Source organism: Mus caroli, unplaced genomic scaffold (assembly GCF_978045245.1).
Source record: "Mus caroli unplaced genomic scaffold, Mus_caroli_1 scaffold_7, whole genome shotgun sequence".
NCBI classification, from domain to species: domain Eukaryota; kingdom Metazoa; phylum Chordata; class Mammalia; order Rodentia; family Muridae; genus Mus; species Mus caroli.
This window is the reverse complement of record NW_028227262.1, coordinates 7,761,733-7,789,687: the sequence shown is the minus strand read 5'-3', so window position 1 is coordinate 7,789,687 and position 27,955 is coordinate 7,761,733. Positions and strand designations below refer to the sequence as shown.

The 27,955-nt window shown below is 37.7% G+C and overlaps 1 protein-coding gene across 3 annotated transcripts in view; it reads right to left on the bottom strand.

Annotated features, from left to right (window-relative positions):
• Positions 1–1,078: 1,078 nt before the first annotated feature.
• Positions 1,079–27,955, bottom strand: part of LOC110287588 (solute carrier organic anion transporter family member 1A4) — a 48,809-nt gene continuing 21,932 nt past the window's right edge. For all 3 annotated transcript variants that reach the window (XM_021154161.3, XM_021154162.3, XM_021154163.3), the window contains 10 exons: positions 25,299–25,445; positions 20,800–20,898; positions 19,518–19,739; positions 14,739–14,903; positions 13,026–13,221; positions 10,866–11,031; positions 8,377–8,549; positions 6,085–6,149; positions 4,922–5,039; positions 1,079–2,825 (listed from right to left, as the gene is read on the bottom strand). In XM_021154161.3, coding sequence (XP_021009820.1) covers positions 2,606–2,825; positions 4,922–5,039; positions 6,085–6,149; positions 8,377–8,549; positions 10,866–11,031; positions 13,026–13,221; positions 14,739–14,903; positions 19,518–19,739; positions 20,800–20,898; positions 25,299–25,445 — 1,571 coding nt within the window. In that variant the 3' untranslated portion in view covers positions 1,079–2,605. The remainder of the gene's footprint in view (positions 2,826–4,921; positions 5,040–6,084; positions 6,150–8,376; positions 8,550–10,865; positions 11,032–13,025; positions 13,222–14,738; positions 14,904–19,517; positions 19,740–20,799; positions 20,899–25,298; positions 25,446–27,955) is intronic.

Below are 27,955 nucleotides of genomic sequence, written 5' to 3'. Positions count from 1 at the left end.
AGAGAGAAAAGCCAAATAGCCATTTAAGATCTCAGGCAAAGTGGAGGCCTGTGGCTGCTCCTGTAGGCAGGAGGTAGGAAATATTTTGCTGGGATTAGATGTAACTGCACAACTAAAATTGAGGGCAAGTAGGGAAGTATGGAGCTAAGAATATTGATAAGGGCACACTTTTTCAGACAGTAGATAGTAGCACCCAGCAATTGTGTCAAAAGGCAAGTTGAAAATGAACAACTGTGTGTCTGTGTCTTTTATCCCTGTATTCAAGAGAATCTGGGCATAGGTTGGTAGTGTAGCCTGTTTCCAGAGTTTAGGCCCATCCCCAGAGCTTGGGTGGGATAGTGAAAGCTGCATGTAACACGTTGCCTGCAGGGAACATACAGGAGCTGGACCTAGACCCCTACACATTTGTAGCAAATGTGCAGCTTAGTGTTTAGTGTTATTGAAAGGTGGTAGAAGCATTAAAAAAATATGGGGCCTAGAGGGGGAATTTAGGTCCATGACAATAAACACTTGAAAGAGATACTAGTCCCCTGGCAACCCCCAATACCATTCGCTCTGTTCTCTACTGCTGTGACATCAGCAGCTTCTTTCCTATGCATCTCTTCCCCAAAGTGCTGCATAGACACAGGTCCAGAGCAGCAAGGCCAAGTGATCATGGCTAAGACCTCTGGAAGTATGAACAAAATATTAATTTCCTTCTTGAAAGTGTGTTTGCTTCAGTTCAAGTAACAGAAAGCTGTAACCTAGCTCTCCCACAAATTCTCTGGCTCCCAGAAAGAGCTGTTGGGATTATGCCTGTCTTCATTCTGTTCTAGCCTGTACATATTCTCACTTCACTGTGAATATACACACACACACACACACACACACACATACATATATGTATATATACACATACACATATATAGTAGTATGGAGATATATACATATACGTATACATATATGTATATATCTTGAGCCATAGTTCTGAAACAATAGAAAAGCTTGTTTTTCCTTTAAAAAAATCTGTTTTATCAAACACAAAATAAGATGATTTCTGTATCAGTTACTTTTCACTGCTGCAATAAAATACCACAAATAACACATATGAATAGGCATTTATTTTGACTTATGAATCCAGAGGGACTGAAGTCCCTCATGGCAAGGAGGTATGAAAGAAAGCACCAGGCATTGTGACTGAAACAGAAAGCTGAGATTTCACATCATCATCCAAAACACAAAGCAGAAACTATACTGGAGTAGGGTGAAGCTTTGAACCCTCCTCTATATTAAAAATGTGTGTCCAATCTTCCCTAAGCAGAGTTATTACTAAAAACCAAATGTCCAAATGTCTGTGCGTAGGAGGGATATTTCTCATTCAAACAACCACAACTAGATTTTTAATGTGTACTTTCAAGTTTATGAATTCCAATTTTATAGCAAAAGTCAGTATTACAACTTTAACATTTTTTCATTTATTAATTGATTTTTGGCGGGGCATGCACGATTAAAATAAAAAGCCATAGGACAACTCGCAAGAGTTTGTTCTTTTCCCCTGCCATGTTCATCCCAGGGATCACAACAACCTTGTCAGGCTGAGGGGCAAACAATCCTTTCCACTGAACCTTCTACCTGGTCCCTCTTGAAAGCTTTTACTCTAAGGTTATTATTAATGTTAATAGTCATGTGCTCTATGGCTCATTAATAGAATGAACACCGAGCCATCAAAGTTCTATGAATATGAGAATTAGTCTTCTCAGAATATCTGATACTACATCTAGACAAGTGATTTTTATTACTTTATCAGTTTACTCTACCTTGTGGTTGAACTCAGGGCCTCACATGTATTAGGCAATCACATATCCACCGAGATACAGCCCATCTCGACAAGAAGCCTTTAAAAGGACTAGTTTTCTCCCATTCTTGATTTTAAGGAAGGGTTTCATGACCAGCTGTGAATTGCTAGGGAAAAAAGTTCCAATCATCTTTGCTACATGATTTTTAACAACCTGATTCAAGTTTTCAATGATGTAAAAGAAAAGACCAACTGTGTGACAGGAGTAATGAAAGAAGGGACTGAAAACAGGAGATGGCCACTGTGGAGAGTCTAACCTTGGAAGTCTTGACTAGAGTAAAACAGAGAGAGTTAGCACTCCTAAGTACATAACAACAGATGTAGAGATCTTTCACACACAGAGGATAAATCAAAACAAATTATTTCAGTGTGGCTTAACCAAGTTGCCTATTTTGAGCTCTAAATACCTCCAGCATCAAAATATAAATGAAAAACATTTAAATAGTCTTTACGCAATAGAAAAGTTCCAAGCATATTTGAAGATATGTGGGAAACATCCATTTCCCTTGAGTTAAAAGAGAACATACTTTTTGAAAATGAAGGCAGCTTTAATGTTAAGGGTGGGGGGTTGCTACAGAAGTTTTCCCTGGGAAAATCTCAAGAGCTACACCAACCTTCTGGAAATGCTATCAGTAAATATTTTTATCATGAGTAAAGTAATTTTGAAGGCCTTAAGAATAAGATAAGAGTTCCGATTGTACTTCTCATGATTCAAAACTAGTGACATTGTGCATTCTGGTTCTGGCCTTGCCCTGGCCAGTAGAAACCTCATCACAGCTTAGTTTTCCGTTCTCCATCATTCTGGATCGTAGGACTTCCGTGCACATTTGTGCACTTGCTTTCCTTCTCAGTGAGCTTCATTTCTGCAAGATCTGTGTCTGAAGAGTGGATGTCCCCAGGGAATTGGAATTTCCTCATAAGGATTAGGATGAAGATTGCAGGGAGAAAGCTTGCTCCTCTTAGAGCAGCAGGCAACCCCAGGTAAATGCGCCTGTTGAAAAGAACTAATCTGTATTACATCTCAATGTGTTAAGGGAAAGTCAACTTTGTATATTCTTACAGATCATTTATTCTTCAAAGAGAAATATTAGGGGATTATTTTCCCATATTCTTTATATAATATATTTTCCCATATACTTTATATAAAGTATACATATACTTTGCTGAGTTATTAGTTAAAATGTTGAAAACATTTCCTTTTTAATTCTTTCTTTTATTTTTACATGTATGTAGTTCCTGTGGCTGCTTAAGATTTTATTTATTTTATGTATATGAGTATACTGTCACTGTCTTCAGACACACCAGAAGAGGGCATCAGATACCATTATGGTTGGTTGTGAGCCACAATGTGGTTGCTGGGAATTGAACTCATGACTTCTGAAAGAGCAGCCAGTGCTTTCAACTCTTGAGACATCTCTCCAGCCTGAAAACATTTCTATCATAGAATTTTAAATGTATTTTCTTCTTTTGGGTAATGTTGTTGTCAACTTGACTGGATTTAAGAACATTATAGAAATTCATCTCTCAGTGTGTCTACAAGAATATTTTCAGAAAGTTTTAGCTGACAATGAATTTCTACCATGAATGTGAGCACCATGCTCAGAACTTCTACTACTTGAGGCTTCCTGGGAGTGGCCAGCCTCCTCCCACTCCACCACCATGCCACCTCTGTCATTATTGCCTGTTCTCCTATATACTGAGTGAATAAAATCCTACATCAGGTTAAGGGAATGCTCCTGTTTTATTTGCTTAAATTTTGGTCACACACATGCATAAAATATTGCAGAGTCACTTTTCAAGTTTTCTTTTCAGCATTTGTATACTGTGTTAAAACAATAGACAATTTTGCTATTGAAATCCTTGGATGTCTAAAATTAGTCATGTTGGTCACTTTTTACATATTAGTAAATTCAACTTGTTACTTTTCATGCTAAGTTTTGGATGTATAGTGGTCAATTTACGTTACAATATTATTATTTTTATCTATGTGAATGTGTTGGGTCTCAGTGTTGGTATGCATTAATGAGTCCTGGATATCTGTGAACGTGGAGTAAAGGAAGATGGAGTAAAGTTCTGATTTCCCTAATTTGGGTCATGGGAAATGAATTTATGCCCTACTCAGGAGCAATACGTGCTCTTAACACCTGAGTCATCTCTTTAGCCTCACATTCTTTTCATTTGCTGATCTGGTTTAGTTAAAGCATGAAGACTTCATAAGCTTCCAGAAATAGATTAGCTAATTTTCCCTTTGACACTCCTTAGACTAACTTGTAGAATTATTTGTGTACAGTTATAAGCACATTTTCTTTGTAAATTGGATAAAATATACCTTAAAGTTTCCATACTTATGTTTGGGGTAATAGACATATTTGACATAGGCATATTTATTCCAAATTATAAAATATTCCAAAAATCACTCTACTGACTCATTATTGTGCTCATGAGGCAACTAACCACTAAGTGAAGTAGGGGGTTACAGGTTTCTGGAAATCAAACTGGCAGTCAAATGTAGACAACAGGTCCCTTCTGGCTACAGAACTCAGCATGATTGTTTTTAACTGAAAAGGTGCTACAAATATTTGAGGTTTCTCATCTAGTCAGGCTGCAAGCAGGGAGAGAGCTCTGAAGTATCCAAGAAGTAGAATGTCAGATACCAGGCTGCACAAATATGTCAGGACTCTGTCATCCCAATCGCTCCATAAGGGAGGAGTCCCTCCTTTCTGTCCATAGGTATTAGTTGGTAGCAGCTGAGAGATTTGTTCCCTCTTACAGCATCATTGTCCCATGTCTCTGTTTCTTGCTGTCATTTTTTAAATCTCTGGTGTTCTGCCATGTTAGTTCACCTCAAGATGTAGATCTCCTCTGCTGCTCTAGAGCCTCTATTCAGAGACCCTGATTTCACTCGTGTGTGTGTGTGTGTGTGTGTATCAAGTACTTTTGAAATAATAGAAAATATTAAAATATATAAATAAGAAAGTTGGATCATCCATCATCCATGCCCATTCTGAAAAATCACTCAAGAACATGCTAAATATGAATAGAGATATTTTATACACTACAAGATTAGGTCTCAAAAGTTATCATTACCTGAAGCTATTTATATCATACATCCTGCATGCCCCTGGCTCACCACATTTTAGAGTTCCCCAGTGTAAACAGGTTCTGTCTATCAAAGCACCAAAGTAAATAGGTGCTGGAATGCCACCTGCAATGGAGAGAGAAAGAAAATCAGCTCATTGGCAGGAAGAAAGAAAAGAGATATTTTTATTTTATTTGGAATTACTTAAATTTTCCTATTTTTTAAAATAAAACATGAAGTTATAAATAAATGCTCCAAATATACGTTTATAAATTATAAATTAATGTAAAGCTTCTAGATTTAGAAACAAGGAGTGCAAACTATGTACAACATGAGAAGAATGTATTCACTGAGTTCATAATCATGAACTTCATCAGTTTTCATAAATGTGTTATGGTTTTCTGTGTCTACCTAACATAACCTTTTCCTTCTCATTTTACTCTTGAATCTCCTAAAAAGTGAAAAGTGTAATTAAGTTCAGGAAAGTTCAGGTAATAGGAAACATTTTTCATCTCTATAGCTTCTTCATTCCCAAACTAATTACTAGTGGCCAGTTCCAAACATAATGGCTTGTAAACAGAAGTTCAGGTAAAGCCTGCAGAGCACACCTATCTTAATGATGCTACCAGGTCCTGGGACTTCTGGGTGTGGACAGTTGGGACATTGCTGACCCAGAGAGAAACTATCTTTATCTCTTTCATTGATAATTCTTTGTCCATCCATGTATCTGAGTTATATCCCTGTGACTATCACATGAAGCTTTTTGGGATGAATTGACCTAAAAGTTTACTAGCTTCTACCCACCCAAACACTAAGAATGCTATGAGATGTCTGATATCTGAGCCTACAACACAGAAGTCCATGATCTGCTATAACCGATGTACCATATGCTTTCACAGAAATATTTGAGAAGTGCCTTATTCGTGACCTTCTTTGTTCTCTAACTACAAACATCAACATCTGTTACTGTGTTGGAACCTGAAGTTGGGATGACCCAAAACTGTTCTCATGTTATGTTGATTCATATTTAAGAATAAACCCCCATGTTCCCTTTAATATAAGATCTGTGGTTTTGGTTGATAATATAGATGTTATCCATTTATTCCAAGAAAATTAATTGATTTACTAAGCATTTAATATTGGTCTGGTATGTTGGGGAAAATTTTCATACCTAATATTCTCATGCAAAATGCATGTAATCCAACTCCAAGTGACTTCTCTTCAGACTTCATACACCTGAAAAATACATACATACATACATACATACATACATACATACATACAAGTTCATCTTGGCAATCCATATCTGCCCTAGTATCCTTCCAATGACAGTGGTAGTTCATGATTCTAATAGTTAACTTTTCATCCTGAAATAAGAATGATATAGCTCTACCTTTGTAAAGTCTACACAGAAAAAGGAGAGTACGGACTTCTGAAAGCTGGTCCCTGACCTCCACACATCTAAAGCAGGGCTGAGCCAGCCCTTTAACAATTAGTCATTTTCTACTAACTTAGGTGAAGCATTTTTTTTCTGGTTACCATAGCGACCACCATGGTATACCCACTTTGATGGACCCAAAACTTTGAAACCATAAACCAAAAATTGTATTCTTAAGTTGTTTGACAGGCATGTTTTTATGTTTATACAAAGTGCTAATACATGTTATATAAAAATTCAAAATATTGTAGAGGTGATTCCATAGACAAACAGAGAAAGAAATCATCATGGAGACTATGACATTCAGAAAAAGACTTCTTCGTTATATAGAGCTAACAACTTTAGATGATTTTCTTCCCTGTCCTATCTATAGAAAAAGATGAGATAATTTTGGTAGTTATATATGAAGGGGAGGCCTACAAAGCAGTCAGGATAAAAAAAATGAAAAATATTCTTATGAATTAGGAATACGGAAGCTTTTTGAAAATATGGTCTCTTCCCAGCAAATATACCTTTAGTCACACTTATTTTAGTGAGTTGTATGTTGGGTAAAACCTAGGAAGAAAGGGAGAAGGAGCAGGGGAATGGAAGGGATGGGAGAGGAGAGGAGAGGAGAGGAGAGGAGAGGAGAGGAGAGGAGAGGAGAGGAGAGGAGAGGAGAGGAGAGGAGAGGAGAAGTGAGGGGTGAAAAGGAGGGAAGCAAAGGAGAAGAAAGGGGAAAGGCTTTGAATAAGGAGGAGAGAAGATGAGTTCAAGGTGGAAAGGGAATGTGGGCAAGAAAAATGGAAAAACACGAGGAAAAGAATTGAGAAGTGAGAAGCTTGGTTTACTCTACAAGGTTAAACTTTTAGGAATTACACATCCAGACTAACTCAACTTTGTTTTTGAATTCCAATGAAAGAAGGGAAGTGGGGCTTTCACATTCTTAGATGGGTGTGAAGATTTTAGAACTGGAAGGAATACTTTCCTACAATAAACCACTGTGAAACTTATCTCTGAAACTTTCTTACTTTTTGGTAGAGTTGAGTATCAATCATTATATTCATGTACCTCCTTGTTAGAGAGTATGCTATTGCGTTGTTTGTTGTTATTGCTGCTGTTGTTCAAGATAGATTGAGAGCAGGATGTCAAGGGAGCCTAGTCCCTTTCACACACAGAGTTTTACTCTCAACAAGTCAGTTAGCTGCACTATAGGAAATTAGTGATTAGCAACTACTCCCAAAGTCCATAGGAAGTAACAGGAGAGAAAGTGACAGTAAACTTTAAATTACAGTTAAATTTAGCAGTGCCTAATAAAGCAGGGCTTAGAGTCTTGATAAATGTATGTTGGAGCATTGAGGTTCTAGGAACCATGACTGCAAGGGCCATTTTGGAAAAAGAAATTTAATAATGATCAAAATTATCTAGATGGCATTTGTGGGATTGCTCAGTAGGTAAAGGAAGTCTTGATGGCCCAAGTTCAAGCCCTAGGAGTATATGTACACACATAAACAGTTTTTAAAAAGACCAACTCAGTGGCACATATCAGTGGCAGCACTCCCACAGTGTACTAGGAGGAGCAAAGAGAATTGCTTGAGACCTTGGGCACCAGGTATGCTGGAGTAAAAAGGACAGCTTGCAGGTAAAAGAAGTCTTGATGACTCAAGTTCAGTCCCCAGAGCCCAGCAATATATTTTTAAAAACTTAAAAATTAAAAGACCAATTCAGTGTTAGGTATGTGTAATTCCAGCATTCCTGCAGGGAAAGAGGAAGAGCAAACAGAATTGCCTGGAACCTTGGATGCCAGGCATGCTGGAGTCCACAGGCAGCACAGGGCAGAAATAACAAGAGACACTGCCTCAAATAGAGGGTGAAAGGAGAGAACAGATTCCCCAACATTGTCTTCCAATGGATGTTGTTTTTAGTGGTACATAGGAGCTCACACTGTACAAGCACACAACACACACACACACACACACACACACATTTGCATGTGCACACACTATGGAGAAGGACAGAGAAAAATATAAATGAGTTTTTTGTCACCTCAGAAGAACCATGTACCCAGGTATGGCTCCCAGTGAGAAGATGAAACAGCCAATTATTGATATGATTAAAAAGTACTGCAGCTTGTTAGCACAGTCAGGACCCTTGTTACACAGGCCCAGGACTGCAGATGCATTTCCTGATGACCGAATGCAGCTACAATTTTGAAATACCTGTAAAAGAAAAAACAAAAAACAAAACAGTATCCTAATAAGAAGAAAATATTGGACTTCAGCCCTCTGTATTTTCTACAAAGCCCATTGGGTCAAAAAGAAGAGTGTTGGCATCAATGATACGACTCAGAGAAGAGCACTCATCCAATCTGATTGTGTTCCGAAGCTTGAGCACAACCACCATTAAATAAAAAGTACTAAATAAATAAAATAGTAGATCCTGCTCCCTTGATGTTCCATTTTTGCTATCTCAGAATTCTATAATATGTAATTTTATGTAAATTCCATATAAAGATGTGGACTTTAAGAACTGTTATTTTTTCATAATACATGAAGTAAAATTGCAAAAGTTCAGTTATACAGAATTAGCACTTTACTTTATTTGTTTATATTTATTTGCTTGTTTGGTTTTCCTTGAGTGTGTGAAAATGGGTATTTGTGTACATGTATGTGCATGTGTGTGTATATATGTGGACATGTGTATGTCATGGCATGTATGAAGAAGTCAGAAATTGTTATGAGAGTTCACACTTCCTAATATGTTGCTCCTGACTTTTCATTTGGTGGTGACATATACCTTTACCCACGGAACCACATTTCTAGACTACACATAGATTTTTAAAGTAAATAAGTATGACTTTGTTTTGTTTTTACCTAATACTAAGTACTAAAACAATATATATCTCAGAATGTTGATGATATAGTTAGGTGCTTGTGAATAAATAAAATCGTGTCCTCAAGGAAAAGATATATTTAAACAATAAAGCCAATATTTTTGAATTGTATTATCAGGTCTGATTAAGAATCAAAATGTATATCTCATTTTGATTATCAACCATCTCTCAGTATTATAACATGTTTGAGGCAAGGAAAAAATGGTTGACCCTTTATCTTGCTAAACTATTATGTGGTAAGCTGGGAAAACAGGACAGTCAGTAAAGTCCTGGACAAGCATGAGGACTTGAGTTTTCATCCCAACACACATGTGAACAATGCATGCACAGAGTATGTGCTTGCAACACTGAATCTGTAAAAGCAGGAACAGGTGACTCCCTGGGAGTTCACATGTCAGGCAGCTTACCAGAACTAGTAAACTGGAAACCACTGATATCCTATCCCAGAAGCACAAAGTGGCTGGGATCTATGCATCAACAGCTAGGGTTACCTTCTGGCTTCCATATGCACATACACCTGCATCACACACACACACACACACACACACACACACACACACACACATACATACATAAATGAAAAAAATAAGCTTGGGGCATGAAAAAGACAAATTTCTGTCCACCTTAAGAACATAGCAAGTTGGAGGCCAGCCTGAGCTTCATGAGACCTTCTTAAAACAAAAGGCCGATCCTGCATAGAGTAATTTAAAGCTATAATTTTGATTTTGGTTTATGCATATGCTTCTATATCTGTGTATACACAAATACATGCATGTGGATGCCTAAGGAAGGCAGAAGAGGATGTCAGCTGGAGCTGGAATTGTAAACTATATCTTATATCTTCAGGGAACTAAACATGGACTCTGAAAGAGCAGCAAGTGCTCTTTATAGATGAGTTATCATTTCAACCTGTTCAGAATTTTTCAACTCAGTTAATTTGAACAAAGACCTCAACAGTTTGAAATTGTGAAATAATACACAGATTCTGTCATGGTTTACATAACATCTAGGAATTTTAAGGTGATATATATGTATTGTATATATATATATACTACATATATAATAATATATAAGACAGTATATACTATATATACTGTCTTAGTCAGGGTTTCTATTCCTGCACAAACATCATGACCAAGAAGCAAGTTGGGGAGGAAAGGGTTTATTTAGCTTACACTTTCCACATTGCTGTTCATCATCAAGGAAGCCAGGACTGGAACTCAAGCAGGTCAGGAAGCAGGAGCTGATGCAGAGGCCATGGAGGGATGTTCTTTACTGGCTTGCCTCCCCTGGCTTGCTCAGCTTGCTCTCTTATAGAACCAAGACTACCAGCCCAGGGATGGTCCTACCCACAAGGGGCCTTTCCCCCTTGATCACTAATTGAGAAAATGCCTTACAGTTGTATCTCAGGGAGTCATTTCCTCAACTGAAGCTCCTTTCTCTGTGATAACTCCAGCTGTGTCAAGTTGACATACAAAAGCAGCCAGTACACATACATACAAGGTAGATTGAGTTGTTCACAAAAATATTAATCTACTTTAAAGCTGGACTACATTTTTCTTTTTAGCAGATGAAAGCTTAAGTCATAGCACATATTAATACAGTACACAAACATCAGCCCAGACACTGACAGGGTGTTTACCATGTTGGTTCCAGTTCCTACAGACTTCTCACAGCCCGCGAGGCAGGCTGACATGTATGATAGACCATTGTCCCCACACACTGGATCCCATGTGTTTGTTAAGCAGCTACACTTTGTGTTGCAGTCAGCAAGGACCTTGTTCTCCACATATAGAGGGTGCTGAACTCTGAAAAGATTTGAAATGTTATAAATACAAAAAAAAAAAACCTGCCCAAACACTTTAATTTTTCTCATCTCAGCATTTGCATGTGTGTACATGTACATGCACACACACACAAACACACACACACATACACACATACACTCAGACCGACACACACAGAGAGAGACAGAGGGACCAAGAGACAGAGACAGAAAAAAACATATCGTCACATTTTATCTTCTCCCCCAGCACCAAAACAAAAATCATCCATAAATCAACATGTGTTCTCTATACTATGTTTTTGGCACAAAAGTTATCTGCTCCAGTGTTTGCATGACTGCTTTTTAAAATTACTTCCAAAACAAACATTAAATGTCTATCCTATGAGAAAATAAAGTGCTATTAGAGCTAAATTGAAGAGGGCTAATCTCTAATTGATCTGCAAGATGGGAAATAATGAAAAAGGGCTATCTTGGACAAAACCTGAAATTTTCACTTATAAGATAGATGCTGTATTTAGCTCCCAAAACAGAGTCATTTTAATACCCAAGATGTTCTTCTGAAAAAGGGTCCAGCAGTGACAATAATATTTAAGCAGGAAATGTGAGAGTCTAGACGCTGAATTTAAATCCTGTTCCGCAAACACAGTGTGGAGACAGCATGATTAGAAATGGCCTCAGTATGTACAACTCTACTCTGATGGTTTTGAAGCAATTTTCTTTAAGCACACTAATGCCCCCTGAGTTTCAATTTCTATATCTCCAAAGTGAATGGAAATACCCCTGTTTTAAAGGAGATACCAATCCAAACCAGATGTATATGTATATGTGTATGTGCAAGTGTATATGTACATATATATATATCAGATATGTACAAATATATTTATGTGTTTCCTCATGATTTATATTAGAAATTATTCTAACCTTACAGTTCTTAAGAATTTTGAAGGCAATTTTACTCTTTACTTATAATACAATTTAGTTTTAATCTCTTTTTTGTCTCTGTGTCTCTGTTTCTGTTTCTCTGTCTCTATCTCTCTGTCTCTGTCTCTTTCTGGTGTGTGTGTGTGTGTGTGTGTGTGTGTGTGTGTGTGTGTGTGTGTACAAGCACATTATATAGCACTGTGAATATGGATGTCAGAATATAGTCTTCTACCTTGTTGGAGACAGAGTCCCCTGTTGTTCACTGCCACAGATTACAGACTAGTAGGCACATGAACTTTCAGGTTTTCCTGCCTGTTCCACTCAGCTCACTGTAGGAGCAGTGGGATTACAGATACGTTACCATTTCAACCTTTACATGGGTTCTAAGGATCTAAGCTCAGGTCCTCCTGCATGCTCAGAAAGCCCTTGACTACTGGGTCATCTCCCTAGCTCTTTGAAATTAACCTACAAGTGAATACTTTACTTCATTTTAACTGAATGGTTGATTATATAACTGTGTCCTAAAATAATTTTTAAATTTCCAATGGTAATATAGAATATGACCAGGCAACCCTTGAAACTCAAAATCCGAGACTGCAGAGCACATGAGATCTAACTATACCAGTGCCAAGTGAAAATATATATATATATATTAATTGACTTACAATGAGTTACATTCAATTATGCTTAATTTGAGACTACAGTAGAAACTGATGAAGGCTTGCTGACTTGTTTCGTTAACTTTTAATGCTATCTGTTTATGGGAGTATAAAATACATGGATAATTGAGGCTACAAAGCTCTAGGTTATTTTCCTTACTTACTCTTTAAAACAGACTAGGATATCTTCATTGAATGCCTATTGAATAAAACACTTACTCACTGGTAGTCCTCAGATAATTTTTAATAAGCTTACTTCTGCAGACTTCTATCGGTAAAAGGATGGGTAAAAGGATGATGGGTAAAAGGAAATGTAAGAAAACCATGGATTACTGCTATTAAGTCACAATAAGATGATCTTGGTTATATTCAATCCATGAAGAAAATTTATAAGGAATTGTGAAAATATTATGATCTTCATTAGGAAACAACATACCCTTCATAAGAGGTGGTTAATCCAGCAACTGGGAAATTATCACAGGTCATTATATAGCTAACAAAAGACAGAAGGTACTCAGTCAGGGATATCCAGAATGCTATGTATGCAGCTTTCTTGACAGTAATCTTGAACTTCTTCATAATCAAACCACCAATTAAATATCCGAGGCATATCGGAGGTAACATGTAAAGACCTGAAATTGCAAGAAAAATAGTATTGATAAAAAAAGAGAACATAAAGACATATTATGAATTTATCTAATACATTTTACTTAAGAACTTATTTAGCTCTAATATACAATGATCCTAACCCATATTCACTCATATGTTACATAAAAGGAGGTTTTCATGTGTGTATCATGTCACTTTTAAAATAGTACTAGTGTTTATTAATCATGAGTAGCAGGTGATAAACATAAACATTGCATAGACATTCACTCACACATGTACATTTATTTATGGTATTAGATGCATTTGTTTTGACTTTGTATATTGGAAACCTCACTCAGCTCTGAGTGATTTTGAGTTTGCTGCTGAGTTTTTGAGTTTGGTTGCTGCTGTTACCTGTTTATCAAGTTCAAAACATTTTGTGCATTGTTTATGTTGTCCAGAATTTTTCACCCTGTCTCTCTTTTGCTATATAAAAATCAAAGATAAATGGAAAACAAAATGAAAAAGAAAGGGGAAGAGAAAGTCATGTGTAGGGCAGATTCACACAATACCAGCACCAGGCTTAGAATTTAACCATCCTTTGCAGATCCACAATGCTGCATTTGATTTTGTATACCTGATGGTGAGGACTGAGATTTGGACTTTCAGAGAGGCCTAGATAATGTGGATGGTGGCAGACTGTGATCCTCAGTTTTAAAGAGTAAATTAGGATCCTTGAGTTCAGTGGACTAACAAGAAAAGCAGAGTGAGTGTGGTTGCACAGACTCATCAGACCAAAGGGTCTGAGCCACTGAATTAGGAGTAATGTGGAGAGCAAGACCTAGAACTGAAGACTGGATGTAAAATGTGGGAGTAAGATACAGAATCCCATTGAATTAAGTATTCCCCTTTGGATTAACATATTGGTGTCTGAAAAGTGACTGATAGGAGCTTTTGCCAAGATGTCCATAAATATGCTGATATTTTATTTTGATTTCAGAGAGAGATCAAAGTGCATATTTATGGCTACGTTCTTTCCCCATTCTTTCTTGATTTCCCTGGAGACTGGAAATTTCCCTGGAGAAGAAATTTATAAAAATATCCTAACAGATTTCATATCATTGTTGTCTCCTTGTGGTATTATCTTATTCTTTATCATGCACTTGAGGATAGATACTTTTTATCATGTCTGTGGTGGTTTGCATATGCTTGGTCCATATGAAGTGACACTATTAGGAAGTGTGGTCTTGTTGGAGTAGGAGTGGCCTTGTTGGATATAGTACATCATGGTTGGGGTAGGATTTGAAGTTCTGTCCAGAGTGGAATGGCTGCAGTCAGATCAACATGCTCAGCACCTTCTCAAACATCATGTCTACTGGGATGCTGCCATGTTTCCTGCCATGATGAAAATGAACTAAGAGTCTGCAATTGTAAGCAGCTCCAATTAAATGTTTACCTTTTAAGAGTTGCTTAGGTCATGGAGTATCTTCACAGCAGTAAACCTAAGACAATGACCTTGTGGGAAGGAGAATGCTACTAAAGAAATAACGAAATTACATACCCATGAGGAAGACTACCTCAGCAGTGGATTTTCCATATTGCTGTTCCAGATACTTAGGCATGAAGGTAAATGTATTGATAAATGCATTGACCTGGATTACACTTATAAGGATGAAAATCATGTAAATTGGATTGCAGGAGAGGCTCTTCATGAACAGAAAGAAATCTGAAACAAGAGAGTGTTGAGTTATCAAGCTAATTTAGCCTAGTACTTTGTATCCAATGTTCTCCTAAAATCTCATGGATTCTGTGCTGTGACAAAAATGCATTTGATCAATCTTTACCCCTATGGGGATAAACATCCTTTAAGTCACATCTGGAAGTTAGTGAAACAATGGGCTATAAAAGAACTAGATCATAATTGCGCCATCAAACAAAACTATAAGGAGATATGATTGTTTCTGTTGCCACTCTCTTTCATTCCTTTTTCTGTTACTTCCTTCTATTAATAGCCTGTATTCTCTAGAGTTGACTAGTCTGTTCTTTGGAATCTGCCTGAGACTCAATTTGATGAAGTTTTAGTTCAGAATATAGCACTATCAGTACTTTATGCAAGAATGTATAAACTAACAGCTTAGGAAGGTTCCAGAAGTTATACTGCAGCCAAGACAGCAACAGCATCCCTCCAGAACTTCATGGGAGTTCATGAATTAGAAGCATCATCAGCACCTCACAGAACCTTCCTTCAAACTGACTATATACTTGATCACAAAGCAAGCCTCAACAGATGCAAGAAAATCAAAATATATCATTGCATATTATCAGAACACCATGCATTAATTCTGGACATTATGACAAAAATAGAAACAACAGAAAGCCCACAAACTCATGGTAAGTGAACAACTCTATACTCAATGACCACTAGGTCAAGGAAGAAATAAAGAAATAAATTAGAGGCTTTCTAGAATTCAATGAAAATGAAGGCACAACATACACAGACTTATGGGACACAATAAAAGCCGTGCTAAGGGAAAAGTTTGTAACACTAAGTGATTTCATAACAAAATTGGAGAGCTTTCATACTAGCAAATATATAACACACCCGAAAGTTGTAAGCAAACACACATAAGAAGATTAAACAGCAATAAATAATCAAACTCAAGGCTGAAATCAATAAAATAGAAACAAAGAAAACAGTTCAAAGATTCATCAAAACCAAGAGCTGATCCCTTGAGAAAATCAACATTTTTTGATAAACGTTTAGCCAAACTGACTATGAGGCAGAGAGACAATATACACATGAATAAAATCAGAAATGAAAAGGGGACATAGAGACACCAAGGAAATCTAAGGAATTATTAAGTCTTACTTAAGATTATACTCACAAAATTGGAAAATAAATAAAACACATGATATTTTTTCATAGATTCCATTTACCAAGCTATTTAAACAGTCCTATGTCTTCTAAGAAAATTGAAACAGCCATTTGCAGTCCCTCGACCAAAAAGAGCCCAGGGCCAGATGGTTTTAGCACAAAATTCTACTGAACAATACAAGAATTTCAGGAGTTATCACTATTCCTTACTTCAAGCTGTATTACAGAGAATTAGTAGTAAAATCTACATGGTATTGGTCTAGAAACAGGCTGATCAATGAAATCAAGACAAAATCCAGAAATGAACCCAAACACCAGTGGACACTTGATACTTAACAAAGAAGCCAAAACCATACAATGCAGGGAAAAGACAAAATATAAGAAAGCATCTTCAAGAAATGGTTGTTGAGCCGGGCATGGTGGCGCACGCCTTTAATCCCAGCACTCGGGAGGCAGAGGCAGGTGGATTTCTGAGTTCGAGGCCAGCCTGGTCTACAAAGTTGAGTGCCAGGACAGCCAGGGCTACACAGAGAAACCCTGTCTCAAAAACCAAAAAAAAAAAAAAAAAAAAAAGAAATGGTTGTTGTCTTGACTGGATGTCTGCATATAGAAAAATGCAAATAGATCCATATTTATCACATTGTACAAAACTAAGATCTAACGAGACCAAAGGCATCAATGTAAAAGTAGAGAAACCAAATCTAATGGAACAGAAAAAAAGGAATAGCCTTGAAGGTATTTGTAAAGGAGACAACTTCCTGACCACAACACCAATAGCTTAGCCAATATGATCAACAATTAATAAATGGGACCTCCTGAAACCAAAATGATTCTGTAAGGCAAAGACACAATCCATATGACAAAATGGCAACTTATAGATTGGGAAGAGATCTTCACCAACCCTACATCCTACTGAGGGCTAATATCCAAATTATATAAAGAATTCAAGAAATTAGATACCAATAAACCACACAATTTAATTAAATATGAGGTATAGAGTTAAACCAATAATTCTCAACAGAGAAATCTTGAATGGCCAAGAAGCACTTCACATCACAAGTCATAAGAGAAATACAAATTAATATGACTGTAAAATTCCACCTTACAACCATCAGACTGGCTAAGATTGAAAACTCAAGCAACAGTGCTGGAGGGATGGAGCAGAGGTGAAGAACACTAACTGCTCTTCCAGAGGTCCTGAGGTCAATTTCCAGCAACCACGACTGGCTCACAACCATGTATAATGGGATCCGATGACCATTTCTGATGTGTCTGAAGACATTGACAGTGTATTCATATACATTAAATGTGTGTGTGTGTGTGTGTGTGTGTGTGTGTGTGTGTGTGTGTGTGTAAAACAGCTCAAGCAACAGCAAAAGCTGGAGAGGATGTAGAGCAAGGGGAATAATGCTAACTTGTGCAACCACTCTGGAAATAATCGTGGTCTTACCTGAAGACCCAGATATATGCCCCACCATACCACAAGGATACTTTCTCCATTATGTTCATAGCCAGAAACTAGAATGAACCTTGATGTCTCTCAATGAAAGAAAGGATAAAGAAAATGTGGTTCATGTATGCAATGGAATACTGCTCAGCTATTAGAAACAAGAACATCATAAACTTTGCAGACAAATGGATAGAAGTAGAAGATATTCTGAGTGAAGTAATCGATAATCAAAGGACATGCATGATATGTACTCAATTATAAGTGGATACTAGCCATAAAGTACAGGATATCCCCAATACTCTGAGTCCTCAGACTCAGAAAAGCTAATAAGAAGTGTCCAAGAGAAGAAACTTGAATCTCACTCAGAAGAGAAAATTAAATTGTCATTGAAGGTGTATAGAGGGAGGGAATTGGATGGAAAAGGAAAATCTGAAGGGGGATAGTGTGAGGAGGATCAGGTATAGGAAGAGCTGGGGAGAGGGGACAAGGAGAGTGAACTGAAAGAGGTAGGAGTTGGGGAAGGGACATATGTCAAGGACTTGCCAGAAACCTGGGTTGGAGAAGACTCCAGAAAGGATATGACGCTGACTCCACCTGAGAATCCTAGAAACTGGGAATATGGATCCTGCAGTGGTCACATCCTGTAGCCAGGAAGGACTCCCACTGGAAAAATAAGAACACAAGCCCACCCATGAAACCTGTGATCCAAAATTTGTCCTGCCTACAAGAAGTGCAGGGACAAAGATAGAGCAGCGATTTAAGGCATGGCCAGCAAATGACTTGTCCAACTTGAGAACCATCCCATGGGCAAGCATCAATCGCTGACACTATTAATGATACTCTGAAAGGATCCACACAGCAACTGACCGAAGAACCTGAAGAAACCTACAGCTAAATATTAGACTGGGCTCAGAGAGTCTTGTGGAAGAGATTGTGGAATGATTGAAGGACCTGAGGGACTCCACAAAAAGGACCAACAGATTTAACTAATGGTGACCCTTGGCAGGCTTCCAGAGACTCAATTAGACAAAACCAGAACCCCTTTCTGGAGAATCTTTAACATGGCTATGATCCTAAGAACATTTAAACCTCTGCATTGGCTCCGAGTGTCACTGGCTCCTCAGCCCTGATGTTTAAGGCTGACATGTGACTGACTATTCAGTGCAAAACAATGTTGGAGGTTATAAGTAATAGAAGAAATAGCAATATCATCAATAAGATGCTCACCACAGTAGTCTGTGCCAGAACCAAACAGAAACCCAGGAAAATAATACACTCTTAACCTCATTTGATAGGTAACACACTAGCCCTTCCCATCTTCCAACTATATACTTTCAGAATTCCAGAGCCCAAAGCATGTCCCTTATACATGAACTCAGATCTCTTGAGAACACTGCAAAGGTCTCAACACACACAGCTATGACATAGAGTTAAGTTTTAAGAACGCACACTGTTGAACATTCCACTGTCCCATAGTAGTCCCTCACAGAAGCATCTCTGCGTTGTTGCTTAGTAACATGCCTGCTCCCTGTAAAACAGTCTGTTCTGAGGGAACAGTTGCCCTGTAGACTATCACCACCTTCAAATAGGATCATGTCACCTATCATGTTTTCTCTTTCAGCTTTGACTTCAAGGATGCTCATAGCTAAACATTTTCCTTATCAAACAAGTTTTCCTTTACCACTATCTATAGCTGGGATTTCTGCTTACTCCTGTTTTCTTTTTTCTTAACTTAGTCTAATATTTTCTGCAGTATAAGATTTTCAAAACAGATGGTAAAATACATTTTCTCATTGAGTATTCAGACTGACTTGAATTTTATAAGTCTAATATAAGACAATTCATGTAAGTCGGGTTCCATATGTTGTTAGTTGTTTCCAAGAGATGACTGTGGAAGACATTCAACACAACTGAATGGTGATGATGAGTCAAAAACTGTCTAAACTCAGCACAAGCGACACGTGCCCACTGACCACAGACCCATTTAAACCAGAGTTTAAAGTTTCCATGTTTGCCTTTAGTCATTCCTCGGTTTTCCTCCTTGACTTTTTCTCTGTGCTTCTCCTCTTTGGCATTTTCAGTTCCATCCCCATTATCCTGTAATCCTTCCTTTAGGAGTGATTTTGGAAAGAAGAAAAAGGGGATGCTGGTCAGGATATTCACTCCTGCACAGACCAAAGAGCCAATCCACCAAGCACCGACCCAGCGTGTATCAGTGGGAGTTATGGTCAGGTCATCTGTAAAGAATTATAGATGTTGCATTAACTTGCATTATTCTTTCACATGTAGACTGTAGAAAACTATTATTCATCATAATTCCATCTAAGAATAAACTTTGTATATAATTTGTAATCAATTCACAGTTTGTTCCTGTTATTGATTGGGACTTGATCTTGAGATCTTCTTCCTATACTTTTTAATTTCTGGATTTCTAGCCTCTGCCACTCCACTGTGATAATTCATACCTCTAGATAAAGTCTAAAGTCTATGAGTTTGATCAATTGGGTGAAAGTAAAATCAAGTAAGAAGAAAAGGACCTAAAGTGCTTCATAGCATAATAGTTAAAACTACATTTCAAAAAGAGAGAAATCAGATTCGAGAGTATTTAAGGAATTAACTTTAACCTGGCATACTCATTTCTCAAAATAGCACAGTGAGTGAGGATGGGGGCTGGAGAGCCAGTTCAGTGGCCAAGTGTTATTGTTGCTCTTGCAGAAGTCCTGAGTTCTATTTCCAGGACATACATGGAAATTAACCACCACCTATAACTCTCATTTCAGGAGATCATATACCTTCTCCCTTCTCTGAAACAAGCAGGCACACACATACACATAAACACACACACACACACACACACACACAGAGAGAGAGAGTTAATAAAATAAAATACATGGTCTCCAATTATTTTTATGGTTTGTGTATTCATTAAGAAAATTAATTTCATCAAGCAGTATATGGTGATATATTTTAACAGCATGTAAACCTGTCATATGAAACATTTGTAAATTGGTGCTTACCACATAACAGAAAGATCTGTTTCTTTATCCACTGTGACAGCCTCATTGAGAAAAACCTTTATGGGTAATTCTTTGAAATCAAACATGTGGCTGAAACATTGAAGAATGGTGGATTTGGAATCAGAAGATGACATTTTATCTTTTCCTCTGCTCCCTTAGGTCTATCATCTTTAAGGTGATAATTTACTCAACAGGATCAAAGGAGGCAGTGGTATAGCCTTTCTGAGCATTCTCCCACACTCTAGGAATGGGCTTGTATAAATAAAATGCATTGTGTTACCTGTATTCACAGACCCAGTGTCTACATAAATGTTTGCACAGGAAGATCCCAACAGAAGTCCAATCAAAGGGCCAATGGTCATTCCTGTTTCTAAAATCCCTGGAAGTAAACAAAGATAGGGAGTGACACAAATACACAAAGAATTTGTTTTAAAAATAAAAGGATTGAGATTGAATTATTTTTAATCTTAGATTTCTTTTCCTTACTTTGCAGAGATGGGTATCAAATGTAACAGGCTAGGAAAGAACTTTATTACTGAGTTACACACCTCACTACCTCACATTTGCTTTTTACATATTCAATGTATATCTATGTTACCTGTACATAAATGTTCATATGTATATTATCTGTACATGTGTTAGTTTTCTATAAATATTGAGAAAGAAGCTCTTATGGCTTTAATATGGGATGTTTCCCAGGACCTCAATTTACAGAATTTTTTCTGGAGGTGGGGGAATCACTGGAATCTGATGCATTGCTTCTCACACAGGGAATGGTGATGGGTCTTCAGGTCATCTGGAGTAAAGCTATAACAGCTTCCCGATTCTGTGTTATTTCTCAGTCACAAAATGGCTCTTCCACCATAATGAGGTGCCTCATGACAGGACACCAGTGACATAGACCAAAACTTCTAGAGACATGAACCAAATGAAAAATTTCCTCGTCATAGACCATTTGTAAGGGGATGCTGGAGGAGTGGGGCAGGAGAGGTTGGGTGGGTGGGGGAGCAGCCACATAGAGAGGCAAAATGGAGGGAGGAGAAGGAGGTTTTGGGATGGGAAACCTGTGGAGGCGTAACTGGAAAGTGGGCTATCATTTGAGATGTAAGTGAATGGGATGATTAATAAAATATAAATAAATAAACCATTAACTCTGGGATTTAAGTGAATGAAAGTTTACTGACACAAAATTCTCATTACTTAAAACCACCTTTCAAATTCTTTTCTACACTAAGATAACTGCAAGGCTCTACTGTCACAGGTAGTCCCATCAAAGCAATGATGTGAGCAAGGCCCTTTGATGCTTCGATAGCCAGGTTTTCAGAGTGTCTCTGTGATGGCTAGCTTTCATTATCAACACAATACAGAACTACCTGGGGGGAAGGTCACATTGCCTATGTAGTGTTTACCTCTGGACAGGGCAATAGAAGATTATTTTAGTAAGTTAATATGGGAAGACCCAGTCCACTGTGGGTAGCACCATTCCCCACAGAGGTTCTGAACTTTGTAAGAGTGAAGAAACAGTTGAGCACAACCATGTAAGCAGAGACATAAAATGCATAAGTTCACTCTCTCTGCTCTTGTGGGTGTGTCCAGCAGTCTCAAGCTCCTGCTGCTGTGACTTCCCTGTTGTGATAGAATTCTAAGCCAAATTTACCTCTTTTCTCTAAATGAAATCTCTTATCTGCAAAGTTTCACTCAGAGAGAGAGAGAGAGAGAGTAATGGAATTAACACTGTTTCTAAAGTAGTGCTTGTTGTAGTGAACTTCATGTACTGCTGGTACGGCTTCATCAAAGCTCTATTCTGGAAACTTCCTTCCACAGAAAGAATGTGTCCTCATAACAACACTTCCCTTTGATGTTGTCCTGGTCACAGGTCTTATCTTGGTCCTTTCCAACCACACCTGGGTTCTTTGAAACCAACTCTAGCACCTCCCAATGTATCTGCAGTTCAGACTCTCTCCTACCCACAGAACATCCAGATATGAACAACATCAACTTCCTTCTTTTCACTTTAGATTCTGTCTTTGCCTCTGTCTCTGTGGCTCTATGGGTTAGTATTTCTGTGTGTGCCTGACTTCTCAATACCAACCTTCCTATCTGTTTCTCTGAAACACTTCCTGCTGTTTGATGACCTTTGTGCAAAGATTCCTACAAGATCTCCAACCTTCATTGAGTTCTTTCCTGTTCTACGTTGTCTGCCTGTTATTCTGCTCAAATGCTTCCTGTTTATAAGATTCTCTCTTGGTACCACGAGTGATTTCTACATGGATCACTTTCTCTCCTATTGTCCTCTTTATTGATTATTTGGGAGTTTTACATAATAAACCTTGATAACATTCACTTCTCAGTCTTTTCAGGTCCATCTCCCTCCATGACCTCCCCCAAATGGGTGAAAAAAGAAAATTCTAAGTCCAACCCATTTACTCACTGGAGCATGGCTAAACTCCCAGTGGTAAGCACCTTAAATAAAAGAGTCCTTCTCCACCCACACCACTGCTATTAGCCATCAATTCTGAATAGCTACATTTCAGAATTCCTATCATGATTTTTAAGAGTTCTTCTCACTGGATTTCTGTCTAGACTGATTCTTTTCCTGGAGTGGAGAGGACAGTGATAGGTGTCAGAGGTTTCAAAACATCTTCCTATCAGACCTGATCCTGATTTTTTCTTTTTAGTTGTTCTGCAGATACTGCAATCTCTGGAGATTTCAGACTCCTTCTTGCAGCATAGCACTTTGGCTTGCACTTGGATTCCAATATAGAGACTCGTTCATGGAGGTTACAGGGCTGACATTGAAGTGGAGAGAGAGCATGTGCTTGCTGGTAGTATCTCTCATCCATTTACTGGGTCCCTCCTAACCACTGCAGGTATCAGTCGTGGCTTTGTGCTGGCTACCATAGCCAGGGATTTCTGGGAAGACTTGCCTTGAAAGCCTCTAGTCTGCTTCAGGTGCTGTGTATGCCTCAGCCATCTTGACTCATGTACACTTTTGACTTTTAGTCTCTTAACTTACTTGATATTGTTGGCCAAATCTTCTGACTGCTTCCTCCTGAAATCTTCACCAAACTGTATTTATTGATTTCTCTGTTCCCATGGATACTCCTTGTTGAAGTTTCCTCCTCTCACTCCATACACTAAGCAGAAAATTCTCCAAGTATTTGGACCTAAGAATTCTCAGTATAGATGTGTGTTCCCAAGACAAACTGATCTCTTCTTGTTTAACTTATTGTCTACATAGATACCTTTCAGTTTTCATATCTGGCTTCAATATCTCTTCAGTTACAGACCCATACACAAAACTATATTTCTAATTTGTGTTTTATAGTTATTTGATTATATATGCATATATAATATTTATGTAATTATGTAGCTATTATATAGGAAATTTAGATATTTATGTACTAAACTTAAGATATACAAATTATATATATATATATTATATGTATATTATATATATATATATATAGTCTCTGTGGTTTTGAAAATGAGATTGATATTATAACAATTTATTATAGAAAAGTGCTTGTATTTTATTATTTAGATGTCTGTGGGGGGGCAGAATGACTAGATTAACACTAGAAAATTTTATTGTCAAATTAATAAGCCTCTAAAATGTGACCAAAAGTTATTTTTAGCTTAATTCATCTTGATTAACACTAGTCCTATTTCTGTCATCTCTTGAACTCTTTATTTTCGAAGTGATGCATCTATATTAATTAAAAACCCTGTATACAAAGGTCTGGGTTTATAATTAAGTACAGATGAATTTACTTAAGAACATAAACAAATTATTCATAGTAAAGTCAAATCATCTAGCACACAACATAAGGAAGTGGACAGTAAATTGGCTCTTGCCTGAGAGATGCAGAGAGTTTTTTAAAAGATAATTTAAAGGAATACAAACAAAAGAATAAGCAGGTATATTTAATAAAACAATGAAGGAACATGTTTAGGCTGAGGAGTTATAAGAAGCAAACTGTATCATTAACATCACAGAAGACTGGAGTGTAGAGCCTGGAGTAGTAAAAACAGAGCAACTGATAAGTAAGAAGACAGTTGCTATGGCGGACATGATAGACAAGAAATTATTAAAACAGTGTTTGGCAAGGCTTACTGTGCAAGAGAACATGACAAGAGAAAACACAGCAGGAACAGTCAGATGGCTCAGCAGGTAAAGACACTTGTCCACCAAACCTGAACCCAAAACAAAAATTCAATTCCCGGGGTTAACTCCTAAAAGAAAGGCCAGTTTCGGACTACCACACTAGCATATACGCACCCAACACACACACACACACACACACACACACACACACACACACACACACACACACACACAGTCACACACAGAAAGAGAGACTAAAAAAACAAACTATATTTTAAAATACTACAGACAAAATGGCCAATGATTAAATTGAAATAACTTATAGATGAAGACCTAAAAGCAGTCAAAATTGAAGAAAAAAAAATACAATTGAATCAAGAACATTTTCCAGGAAATATTGGAGAATCTGTTAAAAGTTTAGAGACAGTGTGGTGGCATCAGAGGACTGTAAGATCAGCAGATGTGAGGCTCTCCATCAGTAAGAAGCAGAGGTGTGAAAGCCATGTCTCGAGCTACTGGTCAATCCCCCATTGAACAATCTCATGATCTACAGAGGCATCGCACTCTACCCACCCTCTGGAAACCACACAGGATCTGAATCAACAGCCAATTTCCACACTCCAAGAAGTTGCTTTCCTAAAAATGATGTTAAGAATGATTTTCAAACTTACCAATGTATAAAGGAGAGTTTTCAGATTTTGCAAAATCTTCTATGTAGGAAATACCCAAGGGCATGATGGGAGTTTCACCCATTCCACGTATAATGTTTCCTACCAGTACATATATCCACATTAATGATTTCATTTCTTTCACACACTCTGCATTTAAACAAGAGAAAACTGTATGAGTATTTGTCAGTAAAAAGTTATTGAAAGCAACTGAAAGTGTTACAAAAAATTCAAAAATTTCTGTAAGCCTTTATTAAGTCATCAGCTCATGATAACCATTTAAGGTCTTATGTTACTATGCTGGCTCTGAATCAGTGAGTCACCTCTCCTGTGTACTCTGAAAGAATACTCAACATTGGAGTACAAGTGCTCTACTGGAGCCGATTTCCTCTTGGTTGAGAGAGATGAGACAACACGTTGATAGTGAGAATATATACCATAGAAATAAACAAACACTAAAACCTAGCACTTTCCCTCACTACAGGGACTCAGTTTTACATCAATCAGAGGACCCAGTTAGTTAATAGGTGTGTTGCCTCATTCCATTCCTCTACACCTTTGAGGAAGGGAAAACAAGCATGCATGTGTCTCTGTCTGTGAAAATTCATGCTGTATTTATACAATACAGACAGAAATTTGGTGGAAGTTTGAATTATCTACAGTTTAAATTACTTTTTAGAAACTAAAAGTTTAAGTGAATACTAAATGTATAGTTTTTCTGTAAATTTTATCATTTATCATCAATAAACTACTCCAACAGTTGCTGTATCAGGAAATCATTTGAGTATCAAAAACTATGCCAAAGGGAACTGAACGGCAAAGGGGAGAATCTTTGAAGGTTTACATGCAGCTCCCAAGTTTATTCTAAGCTAAATGAACTTCCACTCCAGAGGCAAACTATGACATCAAGTTTTAAGGGAACTGCAGAAGAATGTACCATCTTCTGTGGACTGGTCAGGGGCTGCCTGTATATGTCCAAGCACAACTAGGCCATGAGGTAGAATTGTCATTAATTCCTAGTTCAGTAAAATCAATTCCCATATCTAGGAATTCAGATTCTTATCTTTAAGAAAGATGATGATTTTTGTCTAGAGATCACTGGGAGATGCTCAATCCTCTTCTATGGCAAGAGTCAGACACTAGAAGAATCAAGTACTTTTGGGGGGCTCTGCACATAGGGAGATGTTAAATTTCACTGCAATGCAAGGAGAACAAAGGGAAGATTTTCCAGTCAGTTCAGGAGGTAAAAATGAAGGTGTAGAGGTTACTTTCTCACATTGTAAGCATATTTCTATGACTTCTGTGAAGATATATCACTGTCCATCCTTGCCTGTCTAAGGCAGTCTATGACTGGGTAAAATTAAAATGTGATGGCTAAAGCAAAGACAGGAAGTAGAAAGTGGAAATTCTGGAAGAAGATAGAAATGCTCAAAAAGAGAATTCCCCACCCAGACTCAGAGGAAGTCGGATGTATGAAACTGAGGAGAGGTAACTAACCAGCCATGCGGCAGACATAGAGTAGGATAAATGGGTGAAAATATCTGAAGAGCTAGTTGGGGAACAAGCCAAGCTAAGGCCAAAAGCATTGCATTGTTAATAAAAAAAAAATCATCCTTAGTCAGGAAATGGGACTGAAATAGAACAGTGCACACAATTTCATCACACTGCTGTGCTTAGAAGGTTTCTGTGGCTGGGAGCTTCAGACATGGCTGCATTTGGACTCTCAAGTTAGTTTGATCTCCATAGATTTCCTGAGTCCAAATTTTGGAGACTACTGAATTTTCTGGGAAATGAAAATCCAACATAAAATGGAAATGTTCTAACCTGAGGTCATTCTGCTGAGTCACCTCCAGACTAAATGTTCAGGAAATGTATTGGGTCTTTTACCATATGTGACTTTAAAAAACACTTTGTAAAATGTATATGTAAATGTGTACACCTTCATGCCTATATGTGCATCACATGTGTGCACATGCCCAGAGGGCCAGAAAAGGGCACCCAATTCCTTAGAACCCGACTTACAGTTGCTTGTGAACACCCTGATATCAGTGCTAGAACCAAAGCCTGCCCTCTGTGTGAATACTGTGGTGGTTTGAGTAGAAATGCCTCCCAGAGGCTCTGGCATTAAATTCATAGTCTCCAGTTGGTGTTGCTGTTTGGGAAAGTTTAAGAAGAATGCCACTAGAGACAGACTTTAAGAGCTAAAAGCTCTACTACTTCTAGATTGCTCTATTGCTGCTCTATTCTAATAGCTGAGATGTGAGTTCTGAGCTTCCTGTTCTTCCTACCATACCTCCCTGCCATGATTGCTTCTCATCCCTCTAAGTCACCTAAGTGGGTGACTTAAGACCATCAGAAGTATCAGAGATTCACACTATGATTCATAACAGCAGGAAAATTACAGTTATAAAGTAGCAAGAAAATATTTTTATAGTGCTGGTCAACAGAACATAAGGGATGATATTAAAGGTCTACAGCATTGGGAATGTTAAGAATCTCTGATCTAGAACTATAAACAAAGCATGAACTCTTCCTTTTCTAAGGTCCTTTCATCATGATGTTTATCAGAGTAAAACAGAAGCAGTAATACACGGAGAAGGAACTGATACAACTGATACATTTACACGGAATTTTGCTGTGTCTGTGAGGGCTTATCCAGA